The sequence below is a fragment of the Rhipicephalus sanguineus genome, chromosome 6, assembly GCF_013339695.2.
Source record: "Rhipicephalus sanguineus isolate Rsan-2018 chromosome 6, BIME_Rsan_1.4, whole genome shotgun sequence".
NCBI classification, from domain to species: domain Eukaryota; kingdom Metazoa; phylum Arthropoda; class Arachnida; order Ixodida; family Ixodidae; genus Rhipicephalus; species Rhipicephalus sanguineus.
Genome location: NC_051181.1, coordinates 111,044,301 through 111,057,171, shown reverse-complemented (window position 1 = coordinate 111,057,171; position 12,871 = coordinate 111,044,301). Strand labels below are relative to the sequence as shown.

The following is a 12,871-nucleotide window of genomic DNA, read 5'->3' as shown; positions in this document are numbered from 1 at the left end:
GTAAAATTAAAGTGAGCTGCAAGTCGTCATAACTCATCGAACCATTAGTATAAACGCGCCCGATCTCACGTCGGTGATGATGTACTGGGCAGAATTCACGGAAGATTCACGTTTTACCGATGAACCTCTGCAGCTTCGCCCACTCATCATCATTCACTCCGTGGATATGCTGTGATTTTTTGTCAATGGAGGAGTTGTGCGCACATCATGGGCTTACTGGGCACGCCGACTGGACTGAGGTTTAAATGGTAACTTATGGTCTGACGTAGTATCAGCACTCACGTTAGAGCACACGTGCACGTCTGTGTTATCGAAACGAAGTGCATGGGACGGTGCGATGATGTAAATATCACACGTAACTTTCGTTGGTGTATTCCTCCGGAGTCGCAACGCTTTGCTGAATCATAGGAAAACAAATGTAATGTTTATTGGACTGCTATAAAAGCGGAGTCAACACTGGAACCACAATTATAACGTTAACTTGGCATGACGCATGTAACGTAGGAGTACATATGTAGTGTTTATTGCTTTGTTATAAAATTGGATAGCCAGCACTACAACCACAGTTAACGTTGCACGGGCATTACGCCTGCATAGGGTCTTTTCCTAAAGAAGTTTCTAGATTTGGCGTAGCTCTGTGGTAGAATACCTGAATGCCACGCAGAATGCTTCGATTCGTGCTGGAATCTTAATTTTTATTCTTTGATTTCCGCGGGTTAATGCTGCCGGTGTCGGTTGTTCTTAACACTCTCGCATTTAAATTACCAATGTCTCTTCTCGCCGTTCCAAGGTAGATGGACAGTATAAACTGTAAATCACCTGTTGCACATATCCGTATACCACGGCCCGTGGTATATGGGTATGTGCCACATGTGTCTGGAGGAAAGGGTTTGACGACGTACGCGACAGGATTTTCACGTTAGTCATGTCATGACCAGACAGTCATATTCGTCAAACCCTCTTACCCTCCCATGCCAATTTTGATCTACACCGAGTTAAGGAGGCGTTCACGAGAGCACCCAGACGTAGGCGGACAGACAGACAGACAGACAGACAGACAGATAGATAGATAGATAGATAGATAGATAGATAGATAGATAAATAGATAAATAGATAGACAGACAGACAGACAGACAGACAGACAGACAGACAGACAGACAGACAGATAGATAGATAGATAGATAGATAGATAGATAGATAGATAGATAGATAGATAGATAGATAGATAGATAGATAGATAGATAGATAGATAGATAGATAGATAGACAGACAGACAGACAGACAGACAGACAGACAGACAGACAGACAGACAGACAGACAGACAGACAGACAGACAGACAGACAGACAGACAGACAGACAGATAGATAGATAGATAGATAGATAGATAGATAGATAGATAGATAGATAGATAGATAGATAGATAGACAGACAGACAGACAGACAGACAGACAGACAGACAGACAGACAGACAGACAGACAGACAGATAGACAGGCAGATAGACAGACAGACAGACAGACAGATAGATAGATAGATAGATAGATAGATAGATAGATAGATAGATAGATAGATAGATAGATAGATAGATAGATAGATAGATAGATAGATAGATAGATAGATAGATAGATAGATAGATAGATAGACAGACAGACAGATAGATAGATAGATAGATAGATAGATAGATAGATAGATAGATAGATAGATAGATAGATAGATAGATAGATAGATAGATAGATAGATAGATAGATAGATAGATAGATAGATAGATAGATAGATAGACAGACAGACAGACAGACAGACAGACAGACAGACCAGACAGACAGACAGACAGACAGATAGATAGATAGATAGATAGATAGATAGATAGATAGATAGATAGATAGATAGATAGATAGATAGATAGATAGATAGATAGATAGATAGATAGATAGATAGATAGATAGATAGATAGATAGATAGATAGATAGATAGATAGATAGATAGATAGATAGATAGAAACGCTCAAAGTGGGATTGCTAAGGAATGCTTCGCCTTTAATACTGAGCAGTGGAAGGCCGCGCTGCGCAGCTCGGACCCTGACCTGCAGGCCTTAGTTATCAAGACAACTCAAGATTCCGCCCGTGCCCTGGCCGCCTAACCACAAAGCCACCCACCTTAATACCTTTATTTTAAGTTAAAGTTTTACTTATGGATTCACTCACTATCATCAGGTAATTGCCAACGCATTGCGTGAGTTGTGTATAAAACGCAAACTAAGATAAAAAATAGAGTTGTACTTGTAAATTTTCCTTCGACAATACCAAAGACGTCGTTGTCACCACGAGATCGGGCTTCAAAAACAAGAAATGCGCAGACAGCAAGATTGGTCAAGGCGCCATTAAGCTCCATGAGCAGATCGCGCCGTGACATACGTATGGACAGCAGCTGTTCTTCTTAATTTCTTTAGCGATATAAGTTGGACAGTAATATGTTACAAAAAAGCCGAACACTCAACTTGGAGCTTTTAGGACAATAACTTACGTTCCAATGCTTTAAAACGAAGGAAAGTACTTAGGGTGCATAGTTATCGTTCCTGCGCATATTATTTAATTTATGCGAACCTCATTAAATGATACTTTGATGCCGATTTTATCTTGCGATAATGAACTTATTAATGCAAAATGAAGTTATCAAGGAATACTTCACCAGCTTATACTTAGTGAGACTGCTATTTAGCATTAACTCTAATATGAGCCGCGCTGCACGTTTACCCGAACATGTTAATTACCAACTCGCCCAGCTTGCAGTGTGTTAATCTAATATGAGCGTTATGCAACCTCTAGTAGACGTGTCGTTGTCCTAACACACCGCTTGAGTGGTCGAAAAGTCCAACAGCAACTTTTGGTCTATGAATTTGCCTTTATGTGGTGTATTTCTACATTCGAATAAACTTGCGTATATTTCATGCTACATCAATTACACCTCGCTAACTCTGGCGGCGAGCGCAATGAACGCCTGCCACATGATGTTACGTACAATGTGGTAAAGTGATACTAATAAGGACAGTCATGCATCTTCTGTACTTGTACGTGTGTACTTGTACTTCGAGTACAACGCAGAATTGAAGCAAGCAAACATTATGGAGCTTATCAGTTTCTGAAACGTTTGATTCAGCAAATATAGATTCCATGTAGGAATAAGCATTTAATTTAAAACTGAGTTGCCAACGAGTGAACATGAATGGCGCGTGCATTTTTTGTGATAAGCGAACCTTGTTATTTGCGATGTCGTTTCCGACACGAAAACGTATTCGCTATATCGAATATTCGTAATAAGCGTATATTACGCGCCGCGGCATTGTCGAAGTAACGTCATATTTACTGTCGCGTAATAAAGACCCGAGCCCTAGACCAAACATTCAATCTTTCTTTCTACTGCTCGTGTCCACTTCTTCCTCCTTCCCTTCCCTGTCCTCCACGTTGTCGCCGCCCGTCCGCGATCATCATCAACATTTACTTCGTTATATTCGACATTTCGTCAAACCCGCGTTCGTTATATGCAGGTCTCAGTTCCTACGCGCTTTAATGACAGCAACTGACTGCTCGAGTGTATCAGGAGAGGGACCTGGTCGAAAGCAATAGTTATGCGCTCCTTTCGCGTAAGTCCGCGAAGGAATGGAAGAAATTTAGCAGTGCTTAGCCACACATGACAGCTGTATTGCCTCAGAAGGAGGCGCCATCATCGAGGTTGTCCTCATTAAAGGCACCGTCCTCTTCGTAGTCATCGTAATAATTATGGACATAGTCCGTGTCCTGGAAGCAGAAAGAAAAGTGCGGCATATCATCATGAACAGAGTTTTTGTCGGGAAAATTGAAATCAAAGAAAAAAATTTAGCAGATATAGCACGATGCATATAGCATGAATGCTCTACCTCTTCCATCTCTTCATCATCTGACTCGTCTTCCGCCTCATCCTCACTGCCACTTTCGCTGCTCTTCTCAGTGGATTCTTCTTCGTCTTCATTATCACTCTCACATATTGTGTCTTCCTCTTTAGGAGCCTGTAACAGTAAACCACACATAAAAAAGCTGGCATATTTTGCTGGCAACACAGTGCGTACAAGTTTGTCCTTAATGATAACACAGAAAAAGTTATATCCTTTATAGCATCAATGTTGTCAAGGCGTCGTCAAGCGCCCCCTAACGCACACCTGTGGGTAGCAGGCAACATTATTCACTGTATAACAATGGGGTTTCCAGGGGATTGGTTTGTGGGTTTACCCGACCCCCCTCCCCAAATTGTTTACATTTTGTCTGTATATATACGCGCAAACATACAAAAACACGCACGAACCTATATAAACGATCTGCATCGGTGGTACAGTGAGCTCGGCTGCTAACCCGAAGGTCGCGGGTTCGATCCAGGCCACGGCGGTCGCATTTCGATGGAGGCGAAATGCTAGACGCCCGTGTACTGCGCGACATCAGTGCACGCTACAGAACACCAGATGGTCGAAATTTCCGGAGCCCTCCACTACGGCGTGCCTCATAATCATATCGTGGTTCCGGCACGTAAAACCCTAGCTATTATATACATAAACGGGGGTCGGACACCCTCCCCCCTCTCTTCAATAAAAAAATTACACCATCTCCCACTCAAGGGAACCATGAGGGGATGCGAAGCAGCATTGGGGGCGCACACCAAGTTTCCGTTACGCTCACTCGACGTTTCCGTTAGTGTGTGAGGTTTGTATTTAGTCTTTGTGTTATCATTACGTTGTGTTTGTGTGTTGCTTTCAGTTAGCGCCGAGTGAACGAGTGGCGCCTACGTTGGCGTTACAACTCATCGGAACGGGAGCGAAGCGAGAATAACGGAAGCCGACCGAGCGCACGCGCTTATATACCCTTGAAATGGGGGAGGGAGAGGAGAGAGTGGGTTACAGGCTGTATTTTGCTGCGGCGCGGCTGCATCACGTGGGAGGAGAGGCTGAGCCGCGGCTGCAGCGCGGGGGAGGAGAAGACAGAAGGCGACCGAACACCTGCGTAAAGGAGGAGAGTGGGAGAGAGAGTAGGCGCATGCACAGTGGAGCGCGGACGCCCCCACCGACGACGGGCACAGCCCCGAGCAAAAGCTGTTTCGCATCTAAAAATTTTCTGGCTACACCCCTTGCGCATAACAAAGCGTGAACCACGATCACTTCTGCGATAACGCCACCAGGATTGCACTGAAAGCAACGGTTGTACCTAGCGAGCGGAACTTGAAACTTACGGAGCCTACTTAGGATACTTTTAGCACCTTCGGTTTTCGTTCAAACAGTAACGCTACATACACTATTCTAGAAATCTCGATGAAGACTACAACTTAAGTCCTTGGACGAACACTACTTTGACTAAGCTGCATCAGTGATAGAGCACCAAAGTGCGCTGACACTCTAAGCTTTGGAAAGTTTAGCGTTACACACGCCGATTGAGGCGTCCGTTCGAGCAACAGTTGATGCTCCTCGAGTATTCTCAAATTTGTTCGTATTTTTTAAAAACAGCGCAACACACACCTGCAGCACCAGCAGCTCTTGCTCAATGTCTATTTGAGCGACAGAGATTTGAGATGACTTCTTGGTCTTTTTTGCCTTTTTCGGAACCTTCAGTTCGCCCGGAAAATAGGAGGAATCTGCGCACAAATCATCACGATGTAAGCGACTGACAGTTCACATCTCAGCTTGAACCACAGTCAGAGTGTAACAGGCGGGCATTGGCACACTAGAAAAATAAGAGAAGAACACATTCATAACCTTTACCCCATTTTATGTGTCTCCGCGCAACTGCTTTGCCACTAAGCGTCCCCGTTCTTTAAGTTGTCGAATAATTCGTCTGAATTTTGATACATACCCAGCGCATACGAGAAAAAAAAAAGGAAAAGAAAACTACATATTTTCTTTTTTCTCGTATGCGCTGGAAATGCGTGAAAATTCAGTGTTCCAACTATCCCAGCTAGCCGCTTTAAGTGAAGATTAATTCATCCTCGCCATTCGATCTGCTAGTTTCCTGACTATAGACGGTTTTACATAAGACACATGGGCACCGCCACCTTGGGCTGCTAAACGAATGTTTTCTTATTTTTGTATATCGCATTCGCGACATGAATTAATAAGGTCATGAAACGTCGAATGAACCAACCCAATCATTTTCATGCATGTGCATCTGCAGCAGCATTGTTCGTTTAGTTGTTAGATACAAAACGGCAAGGCTAGAGCCCAATATGGCGGCACCCATACCTAGGGGGCCTACATGACCGAACGGCCGGTCATATAGGCTCCCTACCTATACCCATCCGTACCCATCCGTTTTGCCTTCTTGTTATTCGTATCCAGGCTCTGTGTATCGATAACGTGATTGCTTCATTGTACACTTTGTCAGAATAGTTGTTGTAATTCGTAGTTTTGCAGTGATTTGTACCCTCACCTTGCTCATTGCTACTAATGATTCTCATGTATTGATTACCTATTGTTTGTCATGCTAGAAATGATTGCTTCGTGTTTCTTTTCTGTTTCATATGTATGCCCTCCCTGCAATGATCTCCTTGTGAGATCGGCAGTATTGTTAAATAAATAAATAAATAAATAAATAAATAAATAAATAAATAAATAAATAAATAAATAAATAAATAAATAAATAAATAAATAAATAAAAGCCTATATAGCTGAGACGCTTGAGCGACCGCCCCGGAAAGGCGTTGGTCCCAAGTTCGAATATTGTGTCAACATATCTGAAAAAACTATACCTGAAAGTGGAGTGAATTGTCTGTGCACCAGAGGGAATACGTAATCTACAGTAATCGAGGGTCTGAAAGAATGCCGTGCGATCGGGCAATATCCTTGCAAGTGTATAGTAAAAAAAAAAAAAACACCGCTGGCCTCAAGCGAAACGTTTCACATCGCGCCCGTTCCACGTCGCGAAAATCAAAGATAACTGTGTCAGCTTTCCTTCTTCGTCTCTATCAAGGAAATAAATAGAGTTCTTAGATGGGCACATCAGGACACTCCCGCGCACCTAATGTACATGTGACCAAGCTGTTTTTATCAATTTCATCGCGACTGTTCATTGTTCTGCCGTTTTGTTATATTGAAGATCTTATAAATCACAAACTGAAGTCATTTGGAAGTCTGCTCTTTGTGTGTGCGTTCATCTTCCTGTGTTTCGTCCCGTCTCCTTTGCGAAGATAAAAACCTGCTGAACCTAAAGCGCACTGAATTGAAAGACGTTTCGGCTCTCGATCGGACGGGAGCCTTGCTTACGTTATTCAGGATTCAGCTGCATATAAACAGCGCAATGAAAAACACACAAGCGCTAAATTTTCGTAAGTGTGACAACGCCTTGAGACAGTTCACCAGGCGAACAAGTGAAGAAACACACAGCGCTTTGTCCTGTGTGTTTGTTCTCTCGTTCGCCTGGTGAACCGTCTTTTTGTGCTGTTTTTTTTTTCGTTTACAAACATGCGTTACTAACTAACCCAACGTACTGCACTTCTGAGTTCAAGTGCCACGTTGTTTGAAAAATTGTAACCTTCACGTCAGAAACTTTGCGACAGGAACATGTTAAGGGAACATAGGCACCGACTAATCCAAGAACAAGTTCCCCTATACAAGTTTACCAGCTACGGTGGTCTAGTGTTTATGGTAGCGGGATCGAATCCCGGCCGTCGTGGCCGCATTTGGATGGAGGCAAAATGCTGTGCTTAGATTTAGGTGCACGTTAAAGAACCGCGGGTGGTCGCAATTTCCGAAGCCCTCCACTACAGCGTCTCTCATAATCGTATCGTGGTTTTGGGGCGTTAAAGACCCCTGAAGTTATTATTATTATTATCATATGACAGCAGTACTCGTGTCGCTGTAATCATTGGTTTTCGCTGACTGCAGTACAGGCGGAAAACTATTTCTAATTATTAGGTCGTCAACAACTCGCAGGTAAGGAGCGGCCGGAGCAGTTGTGTGATCTCACCATAGTTGACGCGAGGCGGCTCGATGACTTGGCGGCAGTACCCATCAGATCGTGGCTTCTTGTGTGGAGGAACGTAGAATGCGGACTCTGTGAACTTCCTGCGCTGCTCAGCGAGGGCAGAGGCCAGGTGCTTGTCCTCTTCGGAAATCAACAAAGGTGGTGCAGGACACTGCCAAGGCTGCGAAAGCGATTAGCCGTGCTCTAGTATAGTATGAGACTCACTGCCGGTGGAGTCTTATCAAGCCTTCGAAAGCACATCAAATCCGGGCATCCATCGCATGTGGCGCCCTCGCTTGCAACAAGTACCCTCGCAAAGCCTCGTTTATCATCCGGATTGGCCAGAAAGTTTGGTTAGTGATTGCGGTAATTCATGTTCTATTCTAGCGTTAATGAAAACGGTTTAGTGCGCCTGCCACTTCGAAGACAGTCACTGCACGCGAGCCGTGCTTTCGACAAAACGTAAACAAGCCTAGCGGTATATACTGTGATACTCGGGGTCCGCTTTGGTACCTTAGCGGCTATGGTGTCGCGCTGCTATGTTCGAGGACGTGGGCTCGATTCCCGGCCAGGGCGGCTGCATTTACACGGGCGCGAAATACAAAAAAACGCCGTGTGACTTCGGCGACCTGCAGGTATTACAACGACTTGAATTTAGGTGGACGTTGAAAAACTCCACGTAGCCAAAGGCAGTCCGGAGTCCCCAATTATACTGCGTGCCTTATGATCATAATGCGGTTTTGTCACGAAAAAATAACATAATTCGAATAACAATAAAAAAATTTCCGAATGCAGGACTGCTATAAGTATAAAAGGAACACGATGGAGGGTGCTCAGTACAAACCGGATACAGGGGCGGTGGTTCCGAGTGTTCCACTTCATTTAGTTCTTCGGCAGTGAGACCGAGCCGCGCGGAATTGAGCATTTTGCCGGCACAATGTTCCGGAACACCCTATACCGGCCACAACAGCGCCTCGTCCTCCTCTGTCGTTCCTGTTCCTTGAAAGCATGACCGTTGCCCACAGTGGGTACTGGCCCCGCAGACGGAGATGAAAACTGGTATACGTGAACAGAAAGAACCATAAAAGTAAACCACAACATTCGAAAACAATATAAAAAAACGAAATGAGTGACACAAGTGACATCAGGCTTTTTGTGCGTCGCATACTCCACAAGAAGAACGAGGCTGCTGGAAGGTTGCTGGAACAGAAAAAAAATTCACAGCATATCCACGGGTGAATGATGAAGAGCTTGGGCGAAGCTCCTGAAGCAATCATGGTTACACCGTGAAATCTTCAGTGGTTTCGCCCAGCAGTAATAAAAGCGATAGCCCAGTACATCATCAAAGACGTGACAAACACTGCATATATTTATACAAGAAATCTTATTAATCGTTAAGTGGTAGCTTCCGTTCCCCCTTCATTATAACGGCTTTATGGTCGGTGAAGCGATGGATCGGTGATGGGTCGTAGTGGGATGTTTGCAAAGACGAAGGAGTGGGCAGTTTGCAAAGCTGGTTACGCCGGACAACGGAGACGTGACAAGGTTAGACTAAGAGGAGCTTCGCCCCTAAAAGTGCTGATCGAGGGAGGGAGCAGACACACGGTGGGGTAAGAGAGAGTGGGGGGGGGGGGGGTATAATAAGAGTGGAAAAAGTTGTGTTTGTAAGCCCATAATAATTGTCGGGGTTTTAGGTCCCAAAACCCCTATATGATTATGAGGGATGCCGTTGTGGAGGGCTCCATAAATTTGGACAGTCTGGGGTTCTTTAACGTGCGTTTAAATCTAAGCACACGGGCCTCTAGCATTTTACCTCCATCGAAATGAGGCCGGCGCGGTACTGATTCTATAGCGCGACCTACGAGTCAGCAGTCAAGTAGCTTATAATCTTTGCCCGCCACGGTGGTCCAATGGTTACGGTGCTCGACTGCTGACCCGCAGGTCGCGGGATCGAATCCCGGCCGCATTTTCGATGGAAGCGAAAGTGCTTGAGGCCCGTGTGCTTAGATTTAGGTGCACGTTACCCCAGGTGGTCTAAATTTCCGGAGCCCTCTCCAACGGCGTCTCTGATAATCGTGGTTTTGGGACGTTAAACACCAGAACTTTCCATGTTTTTCGGCTTATCTCGTGAATGGGGGCGTGTGGCGTATTTTAAATTTTATTTCCTCTATTGCTTGCTGCAGCGTTCATCCTCAGAACATGAAATTCGAGGGAAACAATTCGCCTGCTCACGGTGCCTGTTCGTGTGAAGCGCGCTGATATGGTGTGACGTCCTTTAAAAAGAATAGCCCAGAAGACGATGGCCCCAGCTGAGCGCGCTCTGGGGGCATGAGCTTACCCTCACCCTTTTTGCAACTTGGCTCCGTCATATGGCGCTGACACGCAGAAATGTCGCCCCTCGCGCACGCTATAGTTAAAGATTTGGGCGGCTCTGCATATACACACTCCTATAAGGAAGGCAGTCGCTGCCATAACAAAGGCAAATGCTCTTGCGGAAGCTTTCGCCTCAGCGACATTCTCTGTTCAAGGATTTCTTATACTAAAAGGCGAATTTATTTTACACTTTGATTTCGAACAATCACAACTGCAACTATTTAATTTTGTTACAATTATCGAACATTAGGTAATGAAGAAGTAGCTAACGTGGACACGAGTCTCCAGATTGATTATGCTTTTAATGAATACATAGGAGAAGCGAAACAAGAGCCAAAATCCAAGACCTGAGGATGAAACGGTGCGACCCGAACAAGCATTCAATGCAATACATACCGCAGTGTTCCTGTGTGTCCGTGTTATGGTAGTGCCCGCCGTGGGGGTATACAGTGGTTATCGTGCTCGGCTGTTGACCCGAAAGCCGCGGGATCGAACCCAGCCACTTCGCATTTCGATGGAGGCGAAATGCTAGAGAGAGAGAGAGAGAGAGAGCTCTTTAATTAAGAACAGACAATTATGCCGGCGTATATAAAGGCGCCTACGTGCTACTCTGTATAGGGGAAGGAGGACAGAAAGGCCCTAGGAGGAGGAGGGCAGGAAAGGAAAGGATAAAAGAAAGAAAATATTACGATCGTGGTATGTGCATATGACAACGCAATGGTTGTGACGTAAGCCACTTTACAGTTTGTCAATTAAGTCAATGTCCTCGAGGAACACAAACAGAAATTTCAAGATTTTACATTGCTTGGAAGGAGAACACATAGGTTCAAGTATTTTCCCGTGATCTAGCAGTGCTTGGGAAGATGAGTATATTCTACTCTGGAGGCAAGTTCTTTCTTTTCTGTGTGCCTGGCAATCTAACAAAATATGTTATATTGTTTCTAATGCACCACAGTTGTCGCAGTACGGGTCAGTGGTCAAACCAAGGCGGGATTGGTGAATGCTGCGTTGAGGTGAAGTCGATGACACAGTCTCTCAAGTTGAAGAGGAAGGCGATGCGGAAGTCTTGATTTTAAGTCAGGGTCTATCGAACGGAGAAAGAGACCTTGAGGCGAAAGATTCCCTAATCATTTCCTTTCTCTGCCATTGCTGTTGCATCTGATCTAGTGAAGTATGTTCGCCGAATTTTTCCTTAAATATAAACCTCTATGTGCAGCCAGATCCGCTTTTTATTTCCGTATATGCCGCAGTGTAGGGGAATCCACTGAAACATAACAGTGTGGCCAGAAACAGTGGCCATGTGGTGGATGTAACCAATGTCTCGGGTCACTGGATGTTATTTACGAGTGGCATTGATGTTGCTTATGCTCTGCTGCTTTAGAATCTCTTAAGATGACCCATCGTCCAGGAGGTTGCCGCTAGATACATAGGCGTGCACAGGGTTGCCCATAAGGGAGGGGGGGGGGGAAGCGAAGTCTCACTGCAGCCCCCGACCCCCTTCCCCCATTGGTCGAATTAAAAACAAAAACAAAAAAAAACATTCGCAGTGGGTGCAAAAATGCAAATGAAGCGATGACGTGCCTCCCACAATGCCTTTGGTCTGCCTTTGGTCCCCAACTTTCCCATTATTGTCAAAAACCTGCATGATCATAACCTTGCACTTTAAAGACTGACAGGACAGGTGTGACAGAGTAAAGGTATGGAGCAAACTTGGTGCCCCCCTTGAGTTGATAGGGGGGAGGGGGGGGGGCGACCGCCCCCGTTTCCCCCTCGTGCGAACGCCTATGCATGGCTGGATATAGAGAAATGCTAGAGGCCTGTGTACTGTGCGATGTCAGGCATGTTAAAGAACACCAGATGGTCGAAGTCATGCGGAGCCCTCCACTACAGCGTGCCTAATAATCATGTCGTGATTTTGGCATACAAAACTTTAGAAAATTAACTAATTTATTTGGTCGCTCTGTTTCATCCTCAATTCTCAGGATGACCTAAACTAACCTTCATCAAGTTGTTACCAAATTTGGAGTTCGTCTGTAGGGATATTATTAATTAGCGCGATTCCATGCACTTGGATAAGAAACTTAGTTTGGCGCAACAATTGCATAAAATCGGGAACGTACACTTTATGGGAGCTTAGCCCATATAGTATACCACTATAAGAGGCTATTTTTCCTGATGTGTGAATCATGGCGCATACGCCCCTAATATTCTGCCAAGACTCAGAATCTAACCGATAAATAGTAAGAGAGCGACTATTTCATATGGCATAACCCAGGGTGTTAGAAAGAGCTGAATAAGCGCTTCTTCCCACGAAGTTATATCTGGCTGCCGCCGATGTTGGCAGGAATCGTGTGTTTGGGGCTCCGCAGAACAATAGGGCTTGGCTTAACGACGAGCGCGAAGGAAGCGTATAGGTCGAGCAGATTGCATCCTCACGCTGGACTTCGATATCGTCCAGGTGACGACATCAAGTTTCTAGACATTCGGCGCACTTCTGTACCCACGATCGATACGCGTGCATTTCTGTGA

General features: G+C 45.0%; 1 protein-coding gene across 1 annotated transcript; it reads right to left on the bottom strand.

Annotated features, from left to right (window-relative positions):
• Nucleotides 1-3,670: 3,670 nt before the first annotated feature.
• On the bottom strand, nucleotides 3,671-9,020 carry LOC119396169 (DNA-directed RNA polymerase III subunit RPC7-like). The gene is made up of 5 exons (XM_037663258.2): nucleotides 8,814-9,020; nucleotides 7,973-8,150; nucleotides 5,530-5,645; nucleotides 3,910-4,038; nucleotides 3,671-3,790 (listed from the first exon to the last, which is right to left on the bottom strand). The coding sequence occupies exons 1-5, from the start codon at nucleotides 8,892-8,894 to the stop codon at nucleotides 3,701-3,703; spliced, it is 594 nt and encodes a 197-aa protein (XP_037519186.1). The 5' UTR covers nucleotides 8,895-9,020; the 3' UTR covers nucleotides 3,671-3,700.
• Nucleotides 9,021-12,871: the final 3,851 nt, after the last annotated feature.

Excerpts from the sequence above, each read along its gene's own strand:
- LOC119396169 (XM_037663258.2), bottom strand. The coding sequence starts at position 8,894 with ATGCTCAATTCCGCGCGGCTCGGTCTCACTGCCGAAGAACTAAATGAA. Across the intron at positions 8,151-8,813 it reads AACCACCGCCCCTGTATCCG|CCTTGGCAGTGTCCTGCACC; the intron begins GTTTGTACTGAG and ends TCGCTTTCGCAG. Across the intron at positions 5,646-7,972 it reads GCCGCCTCGCGTCAACTATG|ATTCCTCCTATTTTCCGGGC; the intron begins GTGAGATCACAC and ends ATTTGTGCGCAG.